This window comes from Fusarium solani (assembly GCF_023522795.1).
Source record: "Fusarium solani strain SB1 chromosome Unknown bctg00000013, whole genome shotgun sequence".
NCBI classification, from domain to species: domain Eukaryota; kingdom Fungi; phylum Ascomycota; class Sordariomycetes; order Hypocreales; family Nectriaceae; genus Fusarium; species Fusarium solani.
The window spans coordinates 691,049-718,678 of NW_027072145.1; the positions used below are offsets into that span (position 1 = coordinate 691,049).

A 27,630-nucleotide genomic window follows, 5' to 3' on the forward strand; every position below is an offset into this window, starting at 1 on the left:
CTTAATTCATCCTAAAAGTGCAGTAGGGGAACCACTGTTTATGTACAGGCACGATCTCTTGTAGAATGTTCCTCCTTCTTCTACACCTTGCCACCGCCTTGGTCGCCTCACACTTGTGATCTCCAACAGCTTTCACCTGCCTGGCTAAGACAGCCGTCTTGCAGTCGAGGCATATAACCAAATTCAATTGTATGAGGTGAACGAACGGCCCGATTGTTGGTGGTGTGTTGTCTTGCGCGGGCTCAGCTTCATCTGTCTGCCTCTCGGGCGGCGAGCTCGGTATATCGTCACAAGTAGGCGAAATGCTGTCTTGGTCGACTCCAACAGCCAATAAGTCTTCACTAGCAGACCGCGATACCACTCCGGCCGCCACGGGACCACTCGCAGATAACGAGTCAATTCCCAATCGCAGTCGTTTGTGGCCCAAAGGTGATTCCGCAGAATCCGACATAAATGGCCGCTTTTGAGATGGTGCGATGCTGTCACTGGCGGTTGAACGTTCCAATTCGCCGGGCTCGGACCCCACAGAGATATAGCTAGTTCTGCCACCTTCTTCCCACAAGAAGGCATGCCAGCTTGCTGAAACCCGGCTATAGGCTTGGAGTAGTGCGGGTTGAAGATGGTCTGGGTAGGCACCGTCGAGACCGTAGGTTGTATGCCGTTGCATGGGCCTGTGTCCACTCTGCCACGCATAAGCCACTTTATGCGCCGCCGTCCTGGTGGTATCATCAAATCTATTGAAGCGTACAGCAGCGGCACGAACATGTCGTTCTGTAATAGCAATTGAGATTTGGCGATATAACTGGACCCCAATGCCTGACGGGATGCCTGAGGCGGTATCACAATGTCGTCGAAGCTCTCTGGTGAATGTTGAGGCGGTCCAGGATGTTGATTTTAGGCCTATTTGCGAGAGCGGCGAGAAGAGCAGTGCTTCGGTAGACTCCTGGTGAAAACACCTGCGCAGTATTGCTAATGCGACTGGCCGTATATAGACGAGATACTGGAATACGAGCCGAGAGACAAGTGGGGAGAAGAAACGTGTAACGTAGAACTCATTGTTAGTCGCCAGTCGAGCCTTATGGTGTCGGATAATTGAGAACATCTTTGCACCCCATATGCAAACCCCTCGCTCTCTTGATGAAGTATTGAAGCACTCTAGTGTTAATAACTCCGAGATTCGCGCACACTGGCCGCCATCAATGTTACAGAGCACCATAAGTACTCTTAAGAAACCATCATGCGCCTCCAGGTAGGACCGAGCACCTCTAATGTCCCAGGTACTCTGGTCTTTACCCCGTGCCCGAAGCAGACCGTCGATCGGAGAGATACATGCCCTCAGGAGCAGTTCGAGATGGGCATCCGTTAGCTTGTTGGCAGGGTCAGATACGAAGGAGTAGCCCGGTGTTGTCATCGACAGCCTATCCCGGATCTGCGAGAGATCGGCATGCGCAGGCTCCCAGTCATACATCAAACGGGAGCAGGATGCCGTGGCCGACCGTAGTACCTCATGAGCTAGGCCGCGGAAGTTTGACATCGACAGTTGTTGGTTGCCATCCCAGGAGAGCACCTCGCCGTCATCGCTCCAGTGAAAGCGGAAGGTCGACCCCTGAGACCGCCGAAGAGCATTGCCATACGACAGGAGACTCAGGAACTCTCCCATGGGCGATAGCGTGCCATCGCACATATACTCTCGTCGGTCCGCATTAAGTCTTCGCAGCAGCCCGTGACGCGGCCGACGCGCAATGCCACCGTAACTTCGTGAGAAACGCGGGAGCACTGCCTCGAGAAAGACCAGCCGGGAGCAGTATATGAGTCTCGCCAGGATGGGAGTGAACCGGTGAGGCTGGAGATATTCGTCGCCGTCAGGGGTCGACAACCCGCGCACGGCACTGAAGTAAACTAGCATCGTCGAACTTGCGACGCCGCCCTCGAAGTCTTCGGTAATAGCAAAGTAACAAAAGCGTAGTAAGATGTCGGCGGCGGGGTCTTGGGGGTGGTGCTCCTGGCTGTCTAAAGACCAAGTAGAAGTTGTCTCGGCGTCGAACTGATCGCCTGCATCCGCAGCCACACTCCTTTGGCCACCGTCTTCCGTTTCGTCCTGTTGCTCACCTTCATCCTCATCATTACCTTCATCCTCATTATCTCCATCTTCATCTTCATCTTCATCTTCACTCTCATCCTCGTCCTCGTCCTCGTCCTCTTCCCCATCCTGCCCTTCATCCTTACTATCACCAGTGTCCGCATCGACAGGTCCCTCAGACCTCCAGATGTCGTCCACCCAAAGCTCACGCAGAGCTCTAAACTGATGTTTATTCAATCCTCGGCCTGTGACTTCCCGTGTGACCACCGGCAATAGACGGAATAGTCGAAGCCAGAAGCAGACAAAGCGCTTCAATTCTTTCCGGTAGACCTTCTCGGAAGATGACTTGGTAACCAGCTCAAAGGGCGCCTTATACGGGCGGTCTGGAAACCTGCCGCGAAGCCACCTTCTCAGGCAGACATCAGTTCCCCGGACCGTCTCGCCGCATTGGTCGAGGAGGCGATCCAATGCTGCCACCATCGACGCCAATCTTCGTTCATCTCGTGCCAGGCTGTAAATTACTTCCCCTCCTAGGACACCTAGCGGCATAGGACGGTCAGTCCTGCAGTCGGGTAACTCCGCGAGCGAGACAAGAATATCGTGACGCGCATCTTTGAGTATCGTTTCCCAGCCTGTGCGCCGCATCCAGTTGGTCTGGAGGGCAGAAGAGGTCGGTGTCTCACCCGTAGGCAGTCTCTGATGGCCGCTCTGCTGATTCTCCAGACAGGCATGTTCCTCTGCAAACAGTTTTTGGGCAAGTTGTTTGACAGGATCAGGACTGGCCTGCAGAAGGACGCTGCTAGGTACAGACCTGCCGCCAAAGTGGCCGTCAGCGCCGACGAGCCATGACCTTCTGGTATTGTTAAATGTCTAGCTCTGGAATAAAACACCTTGCTGGATATGATCTCGCAGCCGGTGCTGCCGGGTTTGCTTTCCGGTTGCGAGCTCTAACTTGTCGCGGTGTTTGGCCCTGAGATGATCCGCCAGAACCTTCTCGCTAGCGGAGCGAAGACCACAGTGCTTACAGGAGGAGGCCACCTGCACCGTAAGGTAAGGGTGGGGTCGTGATCCATCGGATCTAAGGGCCAAGGTGTCTGGATCTGGGAGATTCAACGAGGATAGGAGGGGCTTGAGACCATGCCGAGCAGACCTAGCAATGCCGTGCTTCTTGCCCGGATGCTCCGATGCACGTTTAGGACTGAGAGCAAAGCCGCACTTGGTACATATGATGGCTGCTTCCGGCAGGTTGTAATAAAGACCGAGCCTCTCGAGCTTTTGCAGCTTTGCCAGGGGTAGAGCGGGATAGCTATGTTGCTCTTGCTGGTCATTCCCATTCTCGTCGATAGAGAAGCGGGCCATTACGACCAGACCTATATGATAGATAGAACGAATAGGTAGAAGCTAAGGAGAAATTATATGTAGAGAGGATAGGTATGTGAATATAGTAGATGATGATGAATGTTGTTGCTTAGTTCTGGAGTAGCGAAGGCATTAAATTCAATAGGGGTCGGAAGACGGAAACGCGACGCGTTTCGCGTTTTAGGTTTTCTGATTTTATTGGCGCTGCGTGAGAAACGCAGTGCGTTTCTAGAGGGGGAAATACGGGGCGGAAATGCTAGACGGTGATTAGTTAGAAAGGGGAAATGCACTGCGTTTCTAGCGTATATTCTTAAGTAGGGCAGCCTAAGGCTTCGCCTTTGGCTATAATGTCATTCAGCTATAACGTACTCCACAAGCGAGCCGACCGCACAAGCGAAGCGATCAAAAATCATAACCATCAATAAAAATCATCAAATAAAAACACAACAAAGCCTCTGATTAATTAAAATCAATCATTATACTCTTCTCCAGACATCGCAACAACTATCTGACATGTTCTTGCGTTATGACCCGTCTTGCCGCATGTTCCACAACGCCTTTCCTTCGATCGCGCCGACTCTCCTTGACCACTACTTCTCGACGATTCGGCCACTCCCTGCGTATCAACAGCTACCTGATCAATTGCTTCCCTACCCTCATCTACAGTCATCTTCCCTCTATTTTGCAGGCGGGTTCTTTTTGCTCTGCGCCGCTTGCTAAGGGCCTCATTTGACTGTCGAAGGATCTGGTTCTCAGACTTTAATAATGCCATCTGATGCATTATTGCCTTCGTTCCCTTAGAAAATGACTCAAGTGCCTCAAGAATAGATGCCGGGGAGCTGCTCTGGTGCCTTCTAATTCGTCTTTTGAGGTATTCAGACTGAGAGCCAGCCTCAAGGACGGTCTTTGGCGTCTTTGAGACCCAAGGGTTGGGGAGGCTCGCTTCCTCCTCAACAGGTGTTGGAGTCCGTAGCTGCACATCAAGCTTTGATATGACACTTTCCGGGTCTAAAGGAACAAGCCCGGCTCCTCTAAAACCCCCCTTGATATTGCTTTCTGTCATAGCGGCTTCGTGGGCAGCATAAAAGGCCGGAAAGAAGTCAGTCTTGGAAATGTGGGTTATAGAGCATCTCATCAGATGCTCTATTTGCAGACCGTAGGCCTTTTTGAGCGGTCCAAAGCACCCGACGTCAAGAGGCTGGAGCAGATGAGATGAATGAGGCGGCATACAAAGCGTGATAATGTTGTTTTCCTCGCAATATGTCTCGAAGTCAGTCGAGTGGTGGCTTTCGTGGCCATCGAGGATCAGAAGACGATAGCCACCGGTTGATCGGGCCTTTGTGTGCCGATCAAAGTGCTTTAGCCACTCAAGGCCCGTCTCGTTGTCGGTCCAGCCATTTTTAGTCGTGGCAATAGCCCAATCGCCCGGGAGGTTGCTTTCTTGGTACCAACTGGCGAGGTGATATTGGCCCGCAACCACGATGAACGGCTGGATCGCCCAGCCTTCCGCATTGATCGCCTGGATGACTGTAACCCATTCCCGGTTTCCAGGCTGGACTGATTTCGGTCTTCCACGCCTTTCCGCGCCTGTGACAACCATTCCGCTTGCGATCAGGCCCATTATAAAGCCAGTCTCATCAAAGTTGTAGATATCAGCTAGGTTGATGCCATATTTCGCGATTGTGTTCTTCACGAGCGCAAACCATTCGCGAATAAGGGTCGGATCTTCGCATTTAGCTCTCTGATAATCGTATTTACGATTAAAACGCGTCTTGAGCTCTTGGTGTCGCTTGACAAAGTTAGAAGCCCAGTTCTTTCCGACAGGTGATGCATCGCGGTCGGCGAGCAGTCGGTTGGCCATTTCTTCTACACCGCGGAGTCGGGGGAAACCCGCGCGAATCTAGGTCGAGAATATACTGAACAATGATCTGTTCCTCTAGATCAGACAGTTTACGTGAGTTCGGTATGATATCGCATCGAGCAGGAATGCCGTTAAGTCGACCATGAAGAGTAGTATAACGGACATTATAGATCCTTGCAGCGGGCCGGATACGTAGTTTTGGGTCATTTTGAAGGGCTTGAAGAGCAAGAATGATATTTGCCTCATTATTTAATTGTGACATATTTCGTGGTTGAGAAATAATTGATCAAATGAAAAGAGGAGAGGTTGAGGGATTTTTGATCGCTTCGCTTGTGCGGTCGGCTCGCTTGTGGAGTACGTTAATTGGGCGCCAGAGGAAAATAGAGTATGCGAGATAAGACAAGCTGGCTGCTCTTGGGACGAGATACACAGGACCCTTCCACACCGTTCCAAAGGCACGATCAAGTCCGGTACTCGTCTAAACTAAAGAATAAAAAATTATCAAGTCTCACATGAAACTCGCTTAATAGGACATAAAAACTCAGTCTGAATTTCATTGATATTGACATTGAGAAAGCATTGCAAGTGACAGCTCTTTCACGATTTTCCATCCAGTGGCCGACCTTGCCTGGCTTGCGGACGATACTACAATCATACAGACTACGAAGCAGACTTGGTCTGAGTTAGATGGAACAGGCCGTTGGCATTGAGATTCTGGTATTATTAGAGATCGAAACCCGCCACCCGTAGCTGCCAATACACAACAAAATCTTCCTGAGCCTTCCAGCCGCAGGCCCCAAGGTCGTCGCCTGCCTGTGCTCAGCTACCCTTTTTCTTCTTTTTGAATATACATGTTAATTCTACATGACCACTAGCACTCAAAACTTCAGTCCAGTCTGTAGTAACACTTTGGGATACTCCACTCTCAACATTACCAGAACATGGGACGATACCTCTGAAAAATGGTGTACAAGGGTTGTTTGTAGGAGTAAACTTGATTGCTTTTCCAGTTCGCACAAAAGGCCCATGAGGTGGGGGGGGGATCTGTCCAACGCATTTTTGGATTATCTGGCCACTGGGAGTATGGACTTCCGTTATTTTAGCAGGAAACTTCCCAAGATTGTCGTGAAGATCATATATCGTGTCTTCTGCCGTGAGACAAGAGGCCGAGGTGTTGAAATATACCGTGCATAAACCACGAACATTCGATATGTGGACGGCACTTCCTTTCACTAGAGTGATAGTAAAGTATAGAAGTAGTAGTGCCAGCATGTTCTTGTATACGGGTGATTGTGGCTTTGTGAGTTAGCGGCTTTCAACTATAATCTTGGTGATAATGAAATCAAGGCTTACCAAATTTGTAGGTTTCGTTTTGTGGTAACTTTATGCTTCGCTTGTTTGGTGTATCTTGCTCTTCGTCTGTGCGTTGAAGCGAATAAAGGACTTCGGGAGTGTAAGTTGGCGGGGATGAAGAGGTGTACTTATAGATTGACCTGTCTCGAGCCTCGATAGTGTGGGGCATAAGAAGCGAGGTGAAAGATCACAGTGCATCGCCCAGGACCTCCTCAACGCTCAACAAAAGCACCACCTCAAAAACAAAGTTATGGGCTAAATGACTGGATGGAACCCACGGTGGTCACGGTCCGAGTGCGATGCGAGGTGATGAGTTTATCGACTTGGACTCGGGCTTGCCAGCACAGATTTCGCTAATAAGGAAATAGAGGAGAGCAGACCTGGAGTGAGTGGTAATGATGAAAGAATATCATAAGGCTAAGTTGCCTCTGTCTAGTACCGATTTATATGCATATATGGCTTTGCGACGAGAGGCAATAGGCCATTAGATTCAGAGGCGGAGAATACGGTTAGGTTCCCAAATGACGATGCGTATGTGTCATTAAAGGCCTCGGTATCGCTAGATCCGCAGCTTATTGCGTTAAGATCTTACTCTCGATGCTGTTTGTGTGATATTTCTTTTGTTAGGGATGTAACGTAGGCTCCAAAAATGCTATTGTAGCGGCACGAAAGAGTGCTCAGACATTTTGCCATCCTTGAGCAGGATCTCGGTACCGTAGCCGCGCGTGGATGCAATGTAATGCAGGAGCGTCTGTGTGTACAATGGTGTGGATCCTTATCCATTGTCTCCACCACTTAAGTTTAGGCGTTGCGTTGTCCCTACGAGGAGTCTGAGCAGCTCACTTTGGTCGAAAGAGCCTTTAGGATATTATTGAAATCTGTGTGTTGTCCCACGTCCCCCTTATATACCTCACGGTGTTATTTATGTTACCGAAGATCTGTTAATATACTTGCTATCACTTTAACTGAGTATAGAGCCCTTAATTCGTATAGTACCGCGAGAGTAGGGGTCAAGTTGCTGACTTGGCAAGAAATGTAAGTTACCTTGCATTATCCTTAATTGATGTAAAAGTTAATCTTTGAGTTAGAGATGAAAGAGGGATCTGAACGGCAATTTTGCTGTGGCGGCTGCAAGTAGCAGGTCTCGAACCTCTGCTATCATATCGCGGCCGCGTGATGGAGGTGTAGTTTCTTGACGTTTAGATTATCCCCAATCTGTAAGGGCAGGCGGCAATCCCCGCCTGCCTTGCTGCCCCGTAGTTATCAGCGAGAGAAATACCACCATGCCGCGTATCCTTAAAACAATGGTACTTCCAAGTTAATAGATGGCTTAGCATATATGGCACAACCGGGGAGTATTGGGCAGTGGACCAAGTGTGGTGGTTTTATCGGCTGCTAAAATTTTTTTTTTTTTAAGTCACCCTGAGGACGGGTGCAAAGGAGCAGTCGGGGCGAGCAAATTGCGGCAGGAGAGTGATTGATGCAACATTGCTCTTGCGCTTTCTTGCCTGCAGGTATGAGATTAAGGTTTAGTTAATGGTTAACTTTGAGGCTGAGACGAAAAAAAATAATGTCATGGTACTCCGTAGATATGATTGGATGTTGGCCTTGCAGGCCTGAACTTGCTTTGGATTCGGGGGGTCAAAGCGAGGGCCTCGGCCATGTCGGGCTGCCAAGTCAAGTCTGGATTCTACAGCCGGATGTGGGCCCGCGGCAGATCTTTCTCGCGTGCTGGCATGAAATTAAAGGTTCGATGGTTAGCGTTGAGGCTGAGACAAATATCAGTCATGGGATATATGATTGAACGCTGGCCTAGCGAGTCTGTCTTGTTTTGGATTCTCTGGAAGTCGGTCTATTGCATCCCATATGTCCCAATCCCGAAGCTATTGCAAACGGCCCATGACTAGATCCCGAGTCACTATGATATTGTTCCTTGCAGAACCTCGACAGTACGGATCCCTTGCTTGACATAACGCCTGAAAACTTCGCAGGTCAGACAGAATGGGGTCGATTCTGCCTGCCGTGTCCTGCAAAATAGTGGTCCTCGAGATAGGTCTGTAAGTTAGGATTAGTCCTTGGCAATATGAACTCCCCTGCACTTGCACAATAAAGGCGTTGTTCATGGTCATGGGAAAAGTCAGTTTCCGGCAGTGTTGACCAGAAGTCTGAGCAACGCAGCCACATGGTGCCGGCTTTGTGACGCGGCCAGTTCTGCCTGTGCATCAAAGGACCTTTGAGTCCATGACACCTCAGACCATCAGGCCATCAAGCCAAGAGTACCAGTTCAAGGAGGCAGAGGTACATGTACTTGACTGTTTCAGAGGCTTTGAACACTAATTCTATGAGCACGACAATAGAGTAGCTGGTGTGGCCTCTACGGCGCGGACGGACTGCGTAGACTGGTTTGATAGGCTTTCACTACAATTTTTAAACGCACCAAGGGAATCAGAAGAATGTTGTTGGTTCGGCTGGCAGTGTGTCGCATATCACCACTAGGTTTGTCCGACCGAATGTGAAACGTGGCCCGTACTTGGAGTCGTGTTTCCGGTTTCACATCCAGCTTGCCGCGTCAAGGACTCCAATCCTGACGACATGAACTTAAATAGCTGTGCCCGAGCACATGGCTGTTCCATTTATTTTGTTCTTTAGATAATTCTCATCAATTGACTGGTGCTATCATTGATCCCTGTGGAATTAGTTGTCTGGCAATTTGCCATGGTCTCCTAAAGTCCATACGTACCTGGGGGTCTGATGTACGTGCCTTAATAGGCTGGCCCCTCTCCTGCTGGAGAGGGGCCAGCCTATGTATGTATATATGTATGTATATTTTTCGTCCGGGGGCCAATGGGCCCGAAAAGTCCCCTACTGGGGCACTGGACGTGCTGAGCTAGGGGGGTCTATCTATGACTTTTCTGCGAAAACCGACAGCAGACCACACTATCCAGCATATCATCGGCACAAACGGCGCATCGTATCGAGCCTGTTACCCGTCAGCGGGATGACCAGGCGCGACTTGGAAACAGTAGCCGCAAGACAAGCCTGTGACCAGGACGGCCATGCTGGGGCCATGGGCACGCGTGGTCACGGTCAGATGGAGGGCGTTGCGGCATCCCCCACCTAGCCGAGTCCAGGTAGAAAGAAGAGGTAACAAAAGAAAAGAAGAAAAGATAAAAGAGGTAAGGGACGCAAGTGCGTCTCGAGTCAGTCTCGTCTAGTAGCGAGGGCAGATCTTATCAAAGATGGCGCTTGATTTGGACAGCTTGACGAACTTGGTGAAGTCTTTTCCTATTGCGAGGTTTACTGCTGCATTCGGTGAGGGTGCCAGTCTCATTCGATGACGCGGTGGCACCTTTCTGCAATAGAAGATATGATCCGGTGATTTGCGTCGGTTGCACGAGTAGACCACTCGTGCTTCGCTGTGGTCAAATCTCTTATGATATGCGGCGAAGTCCCTATGAAGGGATCTCGCTGCGAGTAGATGGTGTAAGATTGCTCGCGGGAGCGAAAGCTCCGGCGGGCACGCTATGGTCGCCTTGAGATTGAATCTCTTATATTGCTCTGGGGAGGCGGTAGACCGCTACGTCTCGAATGCTTCTTTGGGTTTCTGTCTTGCGATTCTTCTCAGGTACGTTAGCGTTGGCCGAGCGTCTTCGGGCTTAGGCAGTGAGGATGCTGCTTTTGCTAGTTTATTGGCTTATTCGTTGCCGGGAATATTGGTATGGCCTAGAACCTAACGCACCTTAGTAGCACTATGCGATGCTGCTAAGGCTTAGAACTCGAGGAAGACTTCTTGGAAGGAGTCGGACGGTATGCCCCGCAGGCACGTGGCGGCAGCGAGGTTATCTAAGCAGATTATGATCTCTTGTATTGGTGATTCTTGGAGATTCAGAGCTGCCTTCAAGCCCTCCAATGCTCCGGCGGCTTCGGCATCAAAGACCTCGGCCGGTCCGAGGTGACCCGATCCGTCAAAGATCGGGAGATTGTCTTGGTGGATGGTAAAGCCGTAGCTAGCTGCTCCCTCTGAGGAAAGGGAGCCGTCTGAGTATACGACCAAGGTGAGCGGGTCGAGTGACTGAACCCAGTGGAGGAAGGCCTCAGCCGTTTCCTCTTTCGATGCCGTCTGTAGCGGTGGCATCTGCTCTTGGCTAAAGCGTTGCTGGATGAGCGTCGGTCGTGCGCAAGGCGCGAGGAGCTCGTCCGTGCGTCTTAGGCGTGTTCTAAAGTTACTCTCTGCCTGTACTTGATATCTGCGCTTGATGAGATCGTGGTAAGTAGGTTGGCTGGGTGGGAGCGTTTGGCTCGCCAGAGGGTGGGCTTTATTAAGCGATTTGAGTCGCGCGGAGAACCGGAGTCGCCGTGCCTCCAGGAGCTGGGCGACCGGTGGTATCCCGCTTTCCCGGTGGAGGGCGTTGATCGGAGTCGTCTTCCAGACGGGGAGTATGGCTCTCATAGATTGGTTCATGGCCTTGGTTATTCTCTGTATGAGATGCTTGTTGCTCGATGGCGATTCTTTGGCAGGCTGGCTCCATCGCGGCCTGGTTGTGCCCTGGTACCATGCCTCGGCGCCGTAGAGAAGCACTGGCTCGACACATGCTCTGATAGCGCTTCGTACGGCGCTGGAAAGCGGGCCGTGTTTCGTGCTAGTGAGTCCCCGTAAGTGGTAGGCGACGGTTTGCGCTTTCGCCGCCTATTTTTCGACGTGGATTCGGAATGATAGCCTGCTGTCTAGCCAAATGCCTAGCTAGCGTAGGGCCGGTTCGGGATGTTTCATGACATCACCGTGTTGTACCGCTGGAGCGGACTTGAGTTTGCTGCGAGAGAAGTGCATGACTTCGGTCTTCTTTGGGTCGAAAGATACGCCATTTGCTGCGCCCTAGCGCACCATCTCCTCGATAGAACTAGATGCCATAGCGGCAGTTTCATCTACTGTATCGCCTATGAACAGGATGGCTGTATCGTCTGCATAGCCGAAGCGGCCCTGGGGGTTGCTTAATCGGTAGATGGGTTCTGTGTAGAGCAGAAATAGGATCGGCGATGCCGGTGATCCCTGCGGAAGGCCGCATTGGAGCGGGGAGGAAGGGGTGAGGGTATCTTGGTACCTGACACGAGTAGATCGGCCGCCCATGAAGGATCCAGCCCACCTAGCCAGGTGGTCGGGCCAGCCTTGTTCACGCAGACGCAGAACCAGCCTGTTGCGCATGACGGTGTCGAACGCGCCTTGGATGTCCATCGTGACCAGAGTGGCCACCTTCTTGCGTGCAAATACCTCTTCGATATCGTGGATCAGGGCGGTCACCAAGTCCGTTGCAGACCTTTTGGGGAGTGCTCCAGCCTGTTGGGGGTGGAGGACTTTGTGGTGAATGGCTGCCCATGCTAGACGACGTGCGATGAGCCTTTCTAACCCCTTGCCGAGGTAAGAGAGTGGCGAGACAGGTCGCCATGCTCGTGGCGTTGTGAGATCCCTATGTCTAGGTTTGGCAATCATGATTACCTCCGCCTCCCTAAACGGTTTTGGATGGTGGCCTGCAAAGAGGCATCCTTCGAATAAGCGGCGGACTTGCGTCCCGATAATATGCCACATAGCTCTAAGAAGTTTAACTGTGATATTGTCTGATCCTGGGGAAGTGTTTCCCATATGGAGGGTCGTATATTGCGCCTCGTCCAGGGAGATTTCTAGTGGAAATGGTATCGTTCTAGGAGGAGAGGTTTAAATCCAAGGGTCTTGGATGTCATCCTCTGCGGTTCGTCGTTCCAGCGTGGCTCGTTGGAGTGCGTTCGCCTTGTCCATCTAAGTTTCGTAGACGACGTCGCCGATCTGCAGTGGTGGCGGCTAGAAGGCCCCTGGGGACCTTAACCACCGCACAGCTTTAAAAACAGAGCTATTGTCGGAGAAGCTATCGATGAGGTTCCGCCGGTAGAGCCTTTTGGCTCGATAGACCACGCGGTGGAGGCCTCTTTTGGCGATTTGGACATCTTGGTTGAACCCGAAAGGGTAGAGTCTTCTCATTGCACGAAAAGCAGCCGCGGCGGCGGCGTACTCTTCGGTCCACCAGGGAACAGTACGTGCCCCCTTCCGTGTAGGTCAGCCGGCTGCCTTCGCTGCCGATGTTAGGAGGCTTACGAGCGCAGAGGCGAGCTCGTTAAGCTCCGACGGAGTCGAATCGGCTATGGGAAGTCTGGCGACTCCGAGCTCTACGATCTCAGCAAACCGTTTGAGCTCGTCATCTATTGTCACATAAATCCTACCCGGTTGCATCGGGGCTGGTCTTGCGTCGGGGAGGGTCAGGCTGAGTGTAAAGTGGTCAGAGCTTGTCGCGAGGTGATCTTCGACAATGGCCTCAGCAAGAGGTGTATTCATAAAAGCAAAGTCAATAGTGTTCCCATGCGGGTTCGTCGGTACACCAGGAGTGTTCAGTAGGTCAAGGTCATTTTCTGACGCCCAGTCTGCAATGTCCTGGCCCCTGTTGGTAGTATGTCTTGTCTGCCAAGCATGATATCTGGCGTTAAAGTCACCGGCAATGAGGCAGAGTTCCGGGACAGGCCATCGTAGCAGTATATTCAGTGCATCGTTCTCGTCATTCTGACGATAGAAGTTGACTATCGTCATGCCGTTGATTGTAAGCCAAAGAGTATCTCGAGTATGAAAGGGCCAGAACTGGTCCGCTAGAAGCCTCGGGTTGCGTCGGACATATGTCATGACTCTAGGCCGAGTGTCGTTGCCATCCCATGTCTCGACAGCTGTAAATGTGTCGTATGCCGGGTGGGTTTTAGTGAGAAAGCGGGTGTCTATGAAAGTCGTCCATAGTTCCTGCAGAAGGATGATATCGTATCGTTCGGTATCTGCCAGCGCCATGGCGTAGTCGTGGGCCGGAGCGATCTTACCGACGTTAGCCTGAAAGATCTTCAGCGGCTTTCTGTCGATCTTCCGTGTCTGCGAGTATCTATTCCTAGTCATAAGGGCGAGTAATAAGGACTATGCGACGCTTTCTTGGCGAGCCAGGTCTAGGGTGCTCGGGTTCTTCCTCTACTTCGGAGGTTGTAGCCACTATTATGCATGAGGGCGCTCTCGATGCGGCTGGACTAGACGCGTGAGCGTCCGGTTGCTTATGTGGTGCTTTGATGTCCCTTTGCCGTTTGGGTATGCGTTGTTATGGTTCTAGTCGCGGATCTGGGTTGCGCTGACGGTATATTTCAGCACCTATTGTTCGGACATGTTCTCTTTGCTCTTTGGTTAGCCGGCGGAAGATGCCGTATATCTTCTTCGGGCGGGCCGAGCACTTGTGGAAGTTGGCTTCATGAGGGCCGTCAGTTGACGCACTGTTCTGGTGCAGTACAGTCATCTGGGGTGTGGCCAGTCTTGCCATAACATCGGCAAGGAGGCTATCTATTACAGATGCGGAAGGAGTGGTAGTCCCAACATGTCATACACTGCCTGGGACGATCGGTTTTATCGACGAGCTTGGCCGTATGGCTGCCAAAGAGGGACCAGTACTTCTTGGTCGGTCTCAGGAAGGATACGAGCAAGGTCTTAGTCAAGGGGTTCTCTGACATGTGTCGCGAAGGGCGCACGTCAACAGGCTTGCGCCCCGTCTACATTTCTATTTCATCGCTGACAATACTTTCGCTGTCTAGTTCATTGCCACGGAAGTCGGTTAGTCTGCGGGGGAAGTCTGCGACCGCATAGGTAAACCACTTCTTGTTGGTCTCTACTGCGGTGGCCCCAAAGTCTGCTGCCCACTCGGCCTGCTTCTCTATAAGGAAGTCGCGGGTCTCAAGATCGGTCGTCTGGACGGCCCATCCAGATCTAACTTGAAATACCTGTCGAATCTTGTCCGAGACGGCGCCAAGCTTCTCGCAGATGTGAGTCCGGATCGCGTAGCTACTTTGGGTTCTGGCCGGAGCTCCGGCCTTAAGGCGGATGAAGACACGGAGGTCCTCTCGGGGCGGGGCGGTAGTCGTCTGTTGCCCCTGGCGACGAGAGGGGGCGGCTTGTTATTGGCGTTGATGGGTTGGATGGTTATGAGCAGCAGGAGGCGAAGCGGCGACGCTGCTGTAGGTAGTAGGGATAGATGCGGCACTGGCGAGCTCCCGGTTCTAGGAGTCTAGGAAGCTATTGGCAAAATGTTGAGCGAACTCTCGTTCCGGCCCGGTGGTGAATTCTCGAGCGGCTTCCTCAAACTTGGCGCAGAAGGTCTGGAATACCTTCAACTTAGCATTGTACTCCTCTACGCGTTCGCATGCGAGTAAATGGGCCGATTCGACAATAGAAACCGGTTGTTATTCGGGCGGGGAGGAGGGATAGGCAGGACGAGCTCCTTCCGTAGCTACAGTAGTGGTGGCGGCGTTGATTGGCGAGGACGGCGTCTAAGCCATCCGCCTGGGTCCGGGTGAGACACCGACTGGGCCGTTCACGGCCGCAGGGCTGTTCTGCAAGAGGGTTGCACGGGCTCCTCGGTTCAGATTAACGGGAGTGTGGATCCCAGATCAAATGGGTCCAGGGCAGCGGACGGGTTCGTCGTGGACGATGCCATCGCCGCCGCTTGCGGCTGCGCAGAGCGCAGGTTGGAACGTCTCTTGTGCACTTGTTAAGGAATAGGGTGTAGATAAAGCCACTTTCTTAACACTTGCATGCCAAGAAAGTGAGATGACAAAGGAAGGTGTGGAGACCTGTGCGGAGGTCCTTGCGCACTGGAGATAGGGTAGGATACGACCCAACGCCATTGTTTAAGGTAGGATTGGTTCGCAAGCAAACGGGTAATTTTTGAATCCTTTTTGGGTCTTATCCATCGCACCAATTAATAGAGCGATGCTTCCGGCGGCCGCTAGATTGTATGCATGGATACTCTTTTTACTGTCATAGATGCTTTGGCCTACAGATTTGGTGCTAATTTAGCATGCATGTCTGACAAACGCATTTCTTGGTATTTGTGATATGCCTTGAATCGGTAAAACACACACCATCGCGTCATGTCGGCCACAAAAAGCATGCAAGTCCAATGAGGCCTTCAACCTTGGAAGCTATGCAATCTTTTCAAGAAAACTCTGTCGATCCCTCAAGATCTGTCCGATCGGCGCTAAATTAACTCTTCTCCTCTCCCCTCTCGGCCAAGACTTTCGCAATTCCAAGTGAGACAAATAAACCCCAAAGCCCGATTACCGACCGAGCGGACGTGTGAAACCCATGCCGCGCGCACACAAGTCAAGGGTCATCTGGACCCCTGAACCATTCGATTTCGGCACGCATTAAGCTCGGACGCATCTGGTGACAGCACCACACCTTGACCGGAGCACCTTAGATTCTTGGTATAATTTGATTCGTGGAGGCCTTGCGCCGGCAGGCTTGGCGCTCTCTGTGAGTGTGGCAGACCCGAAGCAGCTCTCCTATGAGATGGGCACGCCTGGTGTGATGCGAGGGTAAAAAAAGGCGTAAAAAAAAATAACGCTTCAGCTCCACCGTTATCCTGGGATGTTTCAGCGGACCCCCCTTGCTTAGCCCATGTCGCAACAGGAGCGCCAGTGGGGGAGAGTGATTATGCAGGGTAACGCAGAGTAACGCAGAGAAACGGCAGCATTACGATCTTCGCGCGTGTATTGTTTGTAATGTTTCAGTGATTCATACCCCGGGCAGTAATAAATAGATACGTATTGCCTCGCCCGGGCAAAAGGGGCCACGTGTTTTGTATGGAATCACCCTTGCCGGGCGGGTTATTGGCACATGATGATGGCCACCTGCAAACGCGTACTAGCCCCGCTGGGGCGCTATAAGCGATTGGCCATGGGAGGCAATGTGCGAGATAGTGGTGTGCTCATCGGCCAATCACGGCTTCGACCAGTCTATCGGGCCTCGGGCTGGGTGGTATAAGGAGAGGGTGTCTACCGCAAACGAGTTGCGTCATGTTTTTCTTTTTCATTTTTTGGTTTCTTTCTTAGAAAACCTTTCTATTCCAGCAGTAACCTACCCAGCTAGGCGCTGTTCATCGCCGCCAGAGTACCCCCAAAAAGAGGATTCGCCCTGCGTTCCAGCAATCTCGCTCTGGAGAGGCCATCCAAAAAGCTCCGCCTCTCATCTCCACCAATGTCTCCCGCCTCTCCAAAGATTTCCCCTCGGAATCTGAAGTCTACGCGATTGCGAGTTTCGCCAAGCCCATCAGGGAAATCTGAACAGTCACAAACAGAAAGAATAGAGGATACCATTTTTTGCGCGCCACTTGAGTCTGTGAGTATGAAAGGGTGGAGCACCATTGAATTTGCCTGACATGAAGGGATTAGCGGTCGCCGATTGATGAGGACGAAAATGAGCTGGGTGAGCAACTGACACAGAGGTCGATACCATTCGAGGCAGTCATTCAGAATGAAACAGACAAGCACATCATTATTCAATACCCCAGAGGCCACGGATCCTGGTTCATCCTCCGCTGCCAGGAACATGACCTTGACTTTAGAAACCACCCGCTCAGAGCTGCCTCGGCGCATTTGAGGAGCAGACAGCACGGTCGGCTGCAAGACACGACTGGACCAGCCGTCATCGAGCATTTCGGCATCAAGGTTTTGAACTGCAACGAGGAGCTTGCGCAGATGAACAATGCTGCGACTTTGAAGTTTAAACCCGCCATTAAACGATCGGAATCCCGACACGTGGATGTGTCAGTACCAGCAGAGTTAGTACCAAGAGAGTCAGTGCCAGATGAATCCGCACCGGAAGAGTCGGTACTAGAACAACCAGTACCGGAAGAGCCGGCATCAGAAGCAGTACCAGAAGCAGTACCGGAAGAATCACCACTAGAAGAACCAACACGAGAAAAGTCAGCACAAGAAGAGCCAGTGCCAGAAGAGAGCACCCCACGCCAAAAGAGACGAAAACTATCCTCAGCGCCATGCGATCTAGAAGACGAAGTGCCGCCCGCGAAGGACGAACCGATGCAAGAACCGAGCCATGACCCGATAATAAGCCCGACACCAGGCATCGTGTACCTGGCCTACCGAGAAACGACGAAAACTTGGCTTCCGGCTCTTGTTTTGCCATGGAACAATCTCGGCAAAGTTGGCTTGTCAACAACCCTCGAATCCCTGGGCCTGACGGAGAATGTTCCTAAATGCTACGTGTACGACCCAGGGACGACATATCTGGAATGGAAAGCGCAGTACGAAGATAGTGGCGCTCTTGTCGCTCAACGGCAATTTCCAGTTGTTTATTTTGATTCGACGGCTTTCCCAAGTAAAGATGCTGCGGGATGGGTCGGTACTGGCGGTTTGCAGGAACTGGACCTTTCTGATGCCTCTGCATGTCTCGAACCGCATTTCTCATTGGCCCGAGATTTCTTTGCGAAACGTCTGGGGATGACGGGAGATTGCAAGAGCTTGAGCGCCCTTGTAATCCCGGACGGTAAGTTTGAGATTCTTATGATTGCGGCTCCTTGCATGTTACCAACTGCTGTTAGTCGAAGATGCCAAGAGACAACAACCCTCGCCACAAGCAACACCGAAAAAGATCGAAAGTCCCGTATTAACCATTCCCGAGAACTTACCGGCGAAGGAACCGGTCGTCGCATCCGTTATCGCAGAGAAAGAGGTCACTCCACCAGTGGAAACACCGACAACCGAGCCCAGCCGTGAAGCTCCTGTGGAATCTGATTCGAAGCCCTCAGTGACTACTGAGTCTCCCTCGGAACCCTCTGATCCCAAGCCCATCACCGGCTCTGAGCTCCTCAACAAGCCAGAGCTGATCAGCAATTCTGAGTCTATCAGCAACTCCGAGCCAGTCGCCAACCCCGAGCCTATCCACAATTCCAAGCCCATCGACGACTCCGAACTCATCAGCAGCTCTGAGCTCATCAGCAAACCCGAGCCTATCGGCGACACCGAGGCGACCAACAGCCCCGAACCTATTAGCAACCTTGAGCCTATCAGTATTACCGAACACACTGACAGTCCCGTGCTCATCAACGGGCCCGAGCCGATCGGCAACTCTGAACCTATCAATAACTTCGAGCCCATTAGCCACCCAGAGCTCGTCAGCAAGCCCGAACCCATCAACATTCCCGAGCCTGCCAACGCCTTCGAATCTGGCAACAGCCCTGAACCCATGAACATCTGCAATCGAGAGGTGTCCATTGAGAACCAAGCAAGTAGGCGCAGCGAGTCTCGGAGCCACCATACCGCACATGTGGTCATGGTGAACCAGCATACTTATTCACCGGCGAGCACCTACGTTGACCCCCGACCAACACCACCCGCATCAGAGATCCAGTCTCATCGACACCGCGTTGAGCGCGCTTTGCTAAACCACATGTCAGCCGATCTTTTTCAACTCAAGACAAAGTCAACAACACTCATCTTTCCTAAAGCCGTATTCGACTTAGAGACATTACAGTCAACGCTGCCACCTATCCAACAACTCCCTAACATGCAGGGCCATTCTCAGGCTCTTCGACCCATCAGTGATCAGATGGGCTCCCCAGCACCCAGCATTAACCAAGCACAATCGTTTTCATCTCAGGCCACACAGCCCTCCATGTACAGCTCACCAGCACCACAACACACGCCTGCGTCCATTCCCCGTACGGCTCCCGCAACAACAATCAAAAGGAGCCTTGCCACACGGAAACCTGTTCCTACTCAAGGACCTGTCCACACACCGAGACCTCTCGCTCCGCGGCGACCTGCCGCCGTAGAGGAAGCTGAGCCTCGATTTGGAGAGACCCTCTACGGCGTTCCCGAGTGTATTCTCCAGGGCGTGAGAAGATGGTTGAGGACGACCGAGAAGAACCCTAAGATTTCCGAGTTTTGTCTTTCTGATGGGCTGTACCGCTGCCCTTGGTGTCACAAGCGGTTTGCCAGACCGGGTATTTTCACGGATCATTTGTCGTTGAAGCATGATGAACGGCCCAAACCGCCGGAGATTAGACCAGATCACAGATGATCTGCAACTATAGGAGTTCAGGACGGTCATAAGTATATTGTAATGAGATTTCTTACATGCATTTTCACTTTATCGTTTAGTTATTGTATCGTTGACTTAACTCGCTACATCCGTTTAACCTGGTGGTGATGGATTAGTAGAGGGAGAGCCTTATCCTGGATTCCTTGCAATATGACAATCTAGTCTCATTAGAAATAGCCTTTCCTAGCGCAAATCGCGCTTTTCAGGCATGTTCCGAAAGGCATTGGCGGACCCCGTAGGGGACCGGTCTCCTGTTAGCTTCACGGGTCTTCTCACGGGTGGGCATTTTGCAGTTTTATTGGCTGCTTTCGCCCCACCCCGAGGTCTCACCTCGGCCAATCACATAAGCGCTTCAAGAGCTACACTTGCACTAACATTCCAGACACCTGCCTCAATCGTGGTTGAACAGGTCAATTGCAAAGAACGAGTTGCATTTGATATTACCGCTGGCTTCGCAAAATCTCAAACTATGAATAAGTATGGTTAGAGAGTCCAGAGACAAGAATCGTTCACGTCTTTGCTCAGCTGCTTGTCACAATATGGCATTCCACTCAGCCCAACCATGAGCTACGGCCGAGTCTGATCCAGCAATATATTGCGTTAATGAGAGGGGAAAAACGGGTCTTATGTACAGCATATACTCCCACTAAAGGCTAGGTAAGATATAGAAGCTACAACTACTTCCTTCTTATGGGTTTAAGAAATGATACTTGGGCTGGATAGAGATGGTGTTAATGGATATGTACCGGTACCTGATTTCACGGGACCCGTGAAACTAATAGAATCACGGGTACCCGTGAACCTATGGGCTCCCCGACGCGATAGACGCGTTAAGCATATCTCCCCAATGCGTGCGGACATGCGAAATATCGACCAAGCAATCATGGGCAATCTGTCGTTATTTCTGGGAGGCAAGACAGCAGAGGACGAGGACAAGTGGAGGCCGAACTTGGGAGCGGTGCGAGCAGCGATCAAGTTTGCAATAAGCACAGGCCGTTTGGATGCTACACAGACAGGAAAAACACACTAACAAATCAAATAAGATAGTAAGAACCAACATAGCACAGCCTCTGGTAGACAGACCAGGCTTCAGCTGCTGAAGATGGGACGCTGAACACTTGGAGAAGTTGGCCTTCAAGCAGGCCTGTCGCTGGGACAAACGAGGCTGGGGAACGTGGCAAGATGCAAGGATTGGTGAGGTTAAGGGCCTAAGGCGTGAGATGTTGGAAAAACAATATAACGAGATACAACGTTGTGTGCCCTATGAGGCGTATCCTCCCGGGCGTAATAAACTCATTCATTCATTCATTCAGCCATCCGTTTCCCCCCTCAGCCATGTATGATGCTCGCAAATTGCTATGAAATTTAATCCCGAATGGTTTCTGCGCGAAGTTTTAAGCTCGCTGGAGGTCACTGAGGTTTGACTGCTCGTCGACGTGATTGATGCCAGTCTCACTCTCTTCCTCCTCCCCTTTCTTCCCCTTTCCGTATAGTTTATATACCTAAGTTACGCTTAAAGCATCTACTAATCCCGTAATAGCGTCTTCTGCATTAAGCCCAAACTTATTTTCCTCGAACAAGATGCGGAGATTCCCGTCCCTAATCCCACACCCGCAGCAACCCATCGCACCCATTCTGAAAGTCTTGTCATTCTCGTTGGGCACAAGGGCCTCGAGAGTGATCTTATGGTTGAAGCATATCTTGTTGAGCTCGCTCTTCATGTCGGCGTGCTCTTCGCTATTGATGAGCATATTCAGCCATTTGTAAGCACCTGAGAAGTATCTAGATGCGTTTCAATTTACGTCAGTCTTTCCTCTTCTCTAACGGTAAGGGGATAATGTATATGAAAGAAGTAACACTCTTCTTACTGTAGGATCTGGGATCCTATAGTACCGCGTTCGTGATCCGCTATATGTCGATGGATTGCGTCATAGATTGCGGCTGTGTTAGCCTCGATCATCCATGGTCTTTCAAAAAGGCTTGAGACGTCATTTTCCACTTCAGGTTTCTTGAATTCGTATTGGCTTCGTACTGTAAACAATGGCGAATGAACTGTCAGTGGCGCCTAGAACTACAGCATTGAGTAAAATCAAAGAACCTACTGCTTTGGCGGACATTGTAAGGGAGTACACCTTGCCCGTACTGCCCATCTTGTGGACCGGTCTCCTCACCCAACGCAGCCGGATCCTGTTGCGGTCTTTGCGCCACTTCGATGGGCATGTGAAAGAACAACCGCCTCGCATATGCGGCCGCTACCGCAGCCGCATACCCATGCCACCGGTCGTTCTTGTGGGAGTCGCAGTAGTCGGAGATGCCACGGATAACAATGCATGGGAAATCGGCAAGCGCTCCTGCCGCCTCCATCTCGAAACATAGCAGCCCATACTGCTGCGCTAAGCTATCTCTCAGCTTAGCATCCTTCACCACCAACTCCCCAGACGCGATCGTCCCTCGGTGTACAACGACAAAAGACTCGTCGCCATCGTCAATAGGTCTCTCAATGCGCTGCCCCGGGTCACATCCACCTTCTTCGCAAGATGCCCCCGCCCGCTGATGTATGTAGTCTGATTGGTAAAGATGATCGTTCGCGACACCGGGAAACTTGAAGCGTGGAAGACTTCGACGGCTCGTTTGCATTCTCTGCGTATCCTCCCAAACGGGATCGCAGTCCACCATTGCTCGCTGCACTGCTAGGGATTGTGCAGCGTTCAGGAGGGCTGCCGGCGGCGGCGCGAGGGCGCCTGTCCGCTCAAAGTGGCCCTCCCTTGCTCTTCCATGGTCATATTTTACTGCACCAGAGTGTATGCTCGTCGGTTTGCTGACCACCACATGGCCTAACCGGATCGTCCCGTCATCCGTCTCTACCGGCACTCCGCCGCCAATACCAACCAATAGGCCATACCTGAGGTTCGGGAATGTCATCCTCATCTGGGCGATGACAGTGGCTGCGGGGCAGTTACCCGGCTGGTGAAGACCTGCGATAACGACATTGTGGTTGTTGATGCTGCCAAGTTTGTAGACGTTGTGATCCGCGGGCAACTGCGGTAGAGATTCGTGCTCCTCGTCCAGCATCAGCATCGCCGCGATCTGTTCCACCTCCAACGGACAGATCCATCCCACTCTATAGGCATCATGGCTCAACATTCTCGGCGGCATCTTCGGTCGGCCGGGCGTCGGCCGGGCGTCGCACCTGGCCCAGGGAGGTTCTAGGTGAAGGGTATCTTTGGAGATTCCTGAATCGTCGGGGTTACTAAAGCTTTCGTGAACGTGGGGGGGAACCGACGTCCAAGAAGATGGGGAAAAGTGACAAGATGACTGCATGCGAGACCAAGGACGCCTCGCAATCAGCCCTGGGCGTTGGGAACTGAAAAGAGACAGTGCCTAAGCGCCAGCCTTGATGCGGGTTGGGGAGTGCATATCGCTAGCCAACCAGACATCTCGACTGCTGTTAGACAGGCAGTGACTAATACATGCACTAATGCAGTCAGAAGGCGTTCAATTGGTCCAGGTGTTAGACACGAATGACGAATAGAGCGGGCTGCACTTAAAATGCACCCCCTGTCAGATCACAACCTTTGCCGCTAGCCTCGATCAGGCTTTGTTATGATGCTGCATTTGCGTATGTGACCTGATAAGACTGGGACGGACACAGAGGAGAAGCGTCCAAAGAAGGGGAGGGCCGCTCGCTTGCCGAATCTTCTAGAATCTTTAGCACGTGACCTACTGTGCGCAGTCGTGCTGGCCCCTGCACGCCACGGGGCCGTCCGTGCACGCATCGCGTCTTACTGTATTTCAGTAAATTACCTCGAATCTGTCGTAGGTACTGATGGGCCATGAGGATCAAATGAGCGCTTGATTTTCTATCGAAAGGAGTGACGAGAGTCAGTCTCTACCTGTGTTCAGTCTGCCGATCTCATAGGCAGCAGGCTGTTGACTGATGCTAGTTGTGGTGTAGCGTTCACGCTGACCGTGAAGCTATTCACGATGTGATGAAGCAACACTGCGGGCGTAGAAGGTGTTATGTTGTTGAAAGGTCTAAGTTACATGTATCTGAGAGGAGCACAGCTCCTTACATAGTATCCACATCCCAGCCACCAGCAGATCGGACCATCTTAGTCATACGGTCTCAACACGATGGTTGTGATCCTTGCCATCGGCAGAAAGAAACGGCCAGCGACATCGATGTGGATGATCAAAGGCGACAATGCGATGCCTAGTTTGATCCTTGGTTTCAGCAACAATTGTGCAATCATCCTCGCTCTGATAACCCTTGTACCAATTGATTGCAGAGCGTCTGTTCCCAACGTACGTGGTAGCCCACCTCTGCCTTCCTCTGAGCCATGCGGAAATTGGGTGGTTGGCAATTGCAAGTCGTATGAAGCTCGCTGTATCTGTCGCCTGGACCGCATCTGACTATTGAAAGGATGTATTCTCAAGCTTTCCAGCACAGAGAACAGATATTACAGAGGAACATCTGAAGCCTGGAGGCATGTCAGCTGACGCTGATGCGAGAGTCCGAGCACGCCATAACGACGGCGTGGATAGCTACGGTTGTCGTCCTCGCCAACGGCAGACTTCTACTACGCTCTTCTGCTGGGCCATTGCATGGCTATCTTATTTCGAGACCAGTTGCGCGTCTCTACATTTCAGTTAAGGCTGGGTACAATGAACCTGCATCCGACGACGCTTTATTTAGCGGGGAGACCCGAGTGAGTTTTAGTCCAGCGGTGTGACCTACAAATGGCCTAGGAACAATTTTCGAGAGCACGAGATTGATCGCAAGCTTGAAAAGGCATGTGCTCTCTATTAATCCAATATATATGTGACCCATGCCAAGAGAGGAGTCGAGGGCTTCAGATATGATGGCGTTGGGGGCAACTTGGCTGTGGAATTGGGTTTGGGGCAACAAAGCCACTTGGCAATCGATGCTGGGTTCACGGACGGCGTCGCATTCCAGCAAGATAGGCTATCGCCACTGAGAATCGGTAGTTGGCTTGAGATGAACTAAAACATGGTACTCGCTGCAGAAAACAAATTCCTCCGTTTTTACGAGGCCTCCCAGGGACGGAAACCCGCCCACCAAAACAAAACCCTATCCTCCGAAAATCGTGTGTGCGTGAGAAATGCCGCAACAGCCGTGTCTCGATACCCATTGCCCAAAAATTAAGGCAGCTTAGCAAGCACCCGATACTCGACATGTTCCTCTCCGTCGATATCAATAAGAATGCCCTGCGACACGAGCTTGCCGGTGAACGGGCCTTTGAACTTGCGCTCGTACTTGATGCCTCCGTGAGACTTGGTGGAATCGGCGGTTGTCTTTGACCACAGGCGTGCTGCAGCGATGTGCGAATTTTGAGCTTGGTCAAGATTCTGAGTACTTGCAGCCAGGGCGTTGGCGTGTTCTCTCCATTTGGCGTGGCGGTCTGCGCGTTCCTGAGCGTCCTCAACGCGTGCGATCTCGACGCCAGCCAAGTCCTTGATGCGTGCGATAGTCCGCGGAGCTCGTTTAGAAGTTGCCTTGGAACAAGGTTTCCGGATGGGCTTGGTAGCGACTGGTGCCTGGGCTGCTACCTGGTTGTCTGATTGCTTGGTAGGCTTCCGTCGGCGCAGACTGGAACGGTTTATGGAGGACTGCTCTGAGTCTTGGGCCGGACTGGCATCTCCAGAAATGGATCCCGATTGAGGAGTAGGGATGACGATGGTGTCGGCTGATGATACCTCGGAGGCGGCGGCTGGGCTTGCTGCCCTCATTTCGCCGTCAGAGTTGCTGAGCTTAGTGTCCGCGTGGGAACGGCGAGACCTCGTGAGACGCATCCTCGGCCTGGGTCCTCGGGTTGAAATGGTCAGAGTTTGCCTAAGGATACGCCGTCAATTTTTTTCCGTCTCATATTTTGTCGCTGGAAAGTGGATGAGATAGCAATATGGGAGTGGTGGCGAAATGATCATCATCGCGTGTGCGACTAGAGCAAAATAGAGTCGAGTCTGTAGAGGATCACGAAGAGAACCCAGCACAGGGCCGCAGGGGTCAAACAAACGATTTAAAACATCAAATAGCGACATGATAAACGGATGAGCATCGTCATGCCATAGCTTGCGGTTATTGATAGTTCTCGCGAAGCCGTTTGAGTCGCTTGACTCGCCTCCAGGGAAGCTGGAGAGGATGGCGACGAGGGCAGGGAAGAGAGGAGCAGGAGATGGGACTTACTCTAATGACTGACTGAAGATGGTTTCTCGTAGCAGGACGTTCTTTTCCAGTGCCGTGGTAGTTATTGAGCGCGATAAAGCTAGGTCTCTGTCTGTGGTCCGGGAACCCTGACACTTATGCCTTACGCCAGCGGGTCCCTGGCAATTAATTTTGTATGGGAAATTTTTTGGCGCTTGTAAGACATGGGTTAGGTGGCGATTAAAATGAGCACCAGCCGGCAATTAATAGTTTGACCACTCTAATAGTTACGGTGAGTTTAAAAACTGGTGATATTATGGAACAAATGTCTGCGATTCGATTGATGCCCATCTTGTTTCGTAGATATGTATGATTGTGAGTTTCTAAACGTATTTGCTTCATGATATCTTTTTTTGATGGTTGTCGAGTGAGACAGGGTTTAAGAGCATGGGTTCAACCACAGTATCCAATAAGAGCGCGGCTCGACTTGCAAGGCACACAGTGGCTGCAGACTAGAAAGCTGCGGTGTGGAATTTGCGTAGCCCTCCCAAGTACCATCCGCACGTACACTGAGAACCGTCAAGAAGCTGACGAGAACACTGTCATGCTCGGTGTCTTTGGTAAAATGATCAAGAACGGAGATGTAAAGTTCTAGAACGTCGCTCTCCAGCAGATCGAGAAGCCTGGAAATCTCGGGTACTTCCGGGTCACCACCATGGTCTTTCCAAGCGACAGTCAAGTCATCTGCGTGCACCATCATGATATCGTAAGCGTTTTGTTGCCTCCCGCTCAGCTTGAACGGTGGCCGATCTGCCTTGTCCTCGAAAGACATACACCGAACAATCTAAGCAAGTAGTTGTTTAACCATAAGCGTATAACGCCTCTGGGTCTCGGCCTTGAACCGGAAATGAAACGGCTTGGACCGCTCCTTGATAAGCTCCTTGCGGTTGACCTCGAACAAAGCATTCCAAGAGACGGTATCCGGTGTGATGACGGCTTTGGCGTAGTTGACCATTCGATCGAATGCGATATGTATGAACCGAAGCTGAGCATCGTCTGACTCGTCCGGGTCGTTCGGATCGACTTCGTATTCCATGGAGATCAAGTCCCTCAAAAAGTCCTTTTTCCCGCTAAAGTCCCTCAAGTGGAGAGCAGAGCCAAGCCGACGAAGCCACGGATTCGGTGCCGTAAAATCGTTCTCGCATCAATTCGCCCTGCCTCTTGACTCCGGACATCATTGCTCTTACGCTGGAATGCGTCAATGGCCTGCTGGAGTCTGACCTGCGAGCCGTGGTCTTTAGATCTGAGCCCGTCGAGATTTAGTCCCCTTGCCACCTCGAAGTACTCGCTACGAGAACCCGTCAAGAAGAATCGTTGATAGAGAACCCCGCTCCTCCACGGATTATTGCTTCGCTCTTGTTCAGCCATAGCAGCTGAGCGTCGGCTAGCCTTCAGCTCTAGATTCCACTCGTGTTCATCCTTTAGATGCTGCCGTATTCGTTTCAAACTTGTGCCCATATATCGGCAAGTCGATACAGTTGTGCTATCTTCTGATACAAACGTGCAGCGGAATCCTCCCGTCTTTGGCCTACCTAATGCAGCAATTGGGCGGCGTGCCGTCGGGTACAAGCGGAAGACTATCGTGGATCTCTTGTTGATCTTGGATAATATCAATCTTAGATGCCCACTTCTGCACTTCCTTGATCTCGGCAATGCCTAGATGATGGGGAGAACTCTGAAGATGGTTTTTGATACGTTGTCGAGTTACCATAATTAGACAAGAGCGGCAACCGAGAAGCTGGTATTCTGGCACGTGTACGAAGTAATCCATTGCGAATAAGTTTAGAGAACCAAATATTAAGATTTCTTGCCTA

The 27,630-nt window shown here is 51.5% G+C and overlaps 8 protein-coding genes across 8 annotated transcripts; 1 reads left to right on the plus strand and 7 right to left on the minus strand.

The window, feature by feature from the left end:
• Position 1: 1 nt before the first annotated feature.
• On the minus strand, positions 2-5,507 carry MRS44_017118 (uncharacterized protein; the record flags this gene model as incomplete). Its single annotated transcript, XM_065617619.1, has 4 exons — positions 2-2,933; positions 3,033-3,450; positions 4,094-5,339; positions 5,394-5,507. 4 exons carry the CDS (start codon positions 5,505-5,507, stop codon positions 2-4), a joined length of 4,710 nt encoding a protein of 1,569 aa, XP_065473691.1.
• A 4,915-nt stretch (positions 5,508-10,422) lies between these two features.
• MRS44_017119 (uncharacterized protein) lies at positions 10,423-12,138 on the minus strand (the record flags this gene model as incomplete). The annotated part of the gene is made up of 2 exons (XM_065617620.1): positions 10,423-11,340; positions 11,536-12,138. 2 exons carry the CDS (start codon positions 12,136-12,138, stop codon positions 10,423-10,425), a joined length of 1,521 nt encoding a protein of 506 aa, XP_065473692.1.
• Positions 12,139-12,735: 597 nt separating this feature from the next.
• MRS44_017120 (uncharacterized protein) lies at positions 12,736-13,608 on the minus strand (the record flags this gene model as incomplete). The annotated part of the gene is made up of 1 exon (XM_065617621.1): positions 12,736-13,608. The coding sequence occupies one exon, from the start codon at positions 13,606-13,608 to the stop codon at positions 12,736-12,738; it is 873 nt and encodes a 290-aa protein (XP_065473693.1).
• Positions 13,609-16,728: 3,120 nt separating this feature from the next.
• On the plus strand, positions 16,729-19,572 carry MRS44_017121 (uncharacterized protein; the record flags this gene model as incomplete). Its single annotated transcript, XM_046277382.2, has 3 exons — positions 16,729-16,869; positions 16,923-18,036; positions 18,092-19,572. The coding sequence occupies 3 exons, from the start codon at positions 16,729-16,731 to the stop codon at positions 19,570-19,572; spliced, it is 2,736 nt and encodes a 911-aa protein (XP_046127035.2).
• Positions 19,573-21,095: 1,523 nt separating this feature from the next.
• MRS44_017122 (uncharacterized protein) lies at positions 21,096-22,749 on the minus strand (the record flags this gene model as incomplete). The annotated part of the gene is made up of 3 exons (XM_046284798.2): positions 21,096-21,375; positions 21,462-21,624; positions 21,696-22,749. 3 exons carry the CDS (start codon positions 22,747-22,749, stop codon positions 21,096-21,098), a joined length of 1,497 nt encoding a protein of 498 aa, XP_046127036.2.
• Positions 22,750-24,756: 2,007 nt separating this feature from the next.
• Positions 24,757-25,344, minus strand: MRS44_017123 (uncharacterized protein; the record flags this gene model as incomplete). Its single annotated transcript, XM_065617622.1, has 1 exon — positions 24,757-25,344. The coding sequence occupies one exon, from the start codon at positions 25,342-25,344 to the stop codon at positions 24,757-24,759; it is 588 nt and encodes a 195-aa protein (XP_065473694.1).
• An 851-nt stretch (positions 25,345-26,195) lies between these two features.
• MRS44_017124 (uncharacterized protein) lies at positions 26,196-26,852 on the minus strand (the record flags this gene model as incomplete). The annotated part of the gene is made up of 2 exons (XM_065617623.1): positions 26,196-26,570; positions 26,622-26,852. The coding sequence occupies 2 exons, from the start codon at positions 26,850-26,852 to the stop codon at positions 26,196-26,198; spliced, it is 606 nt and encodes a 201-aa protein (XP_065473695.1).
• Positions 26,853-26,896: 44 nt separating this feature from the next.
• MRS44_017125 (uncharacterized protein) lies at positions 26,897-27,587 on the minus strand (the record flags this gene model as incomplete). The annotated part of the gene is made up of 2 exons (XM_065617624.1): positions 26,897-27,299; positions 27,349-27,587. The coding sequence occupies 2 exons, from the start codon at positions 27,585-27,587 to the stop codon at positions 26,897-26,899; spliced, it is 642 nt and encodes a 213-aa protein (XP_065473696.1).
• Between the last annotated feature and the right edge of the window lie 43 nt (positions 27,588-27,630).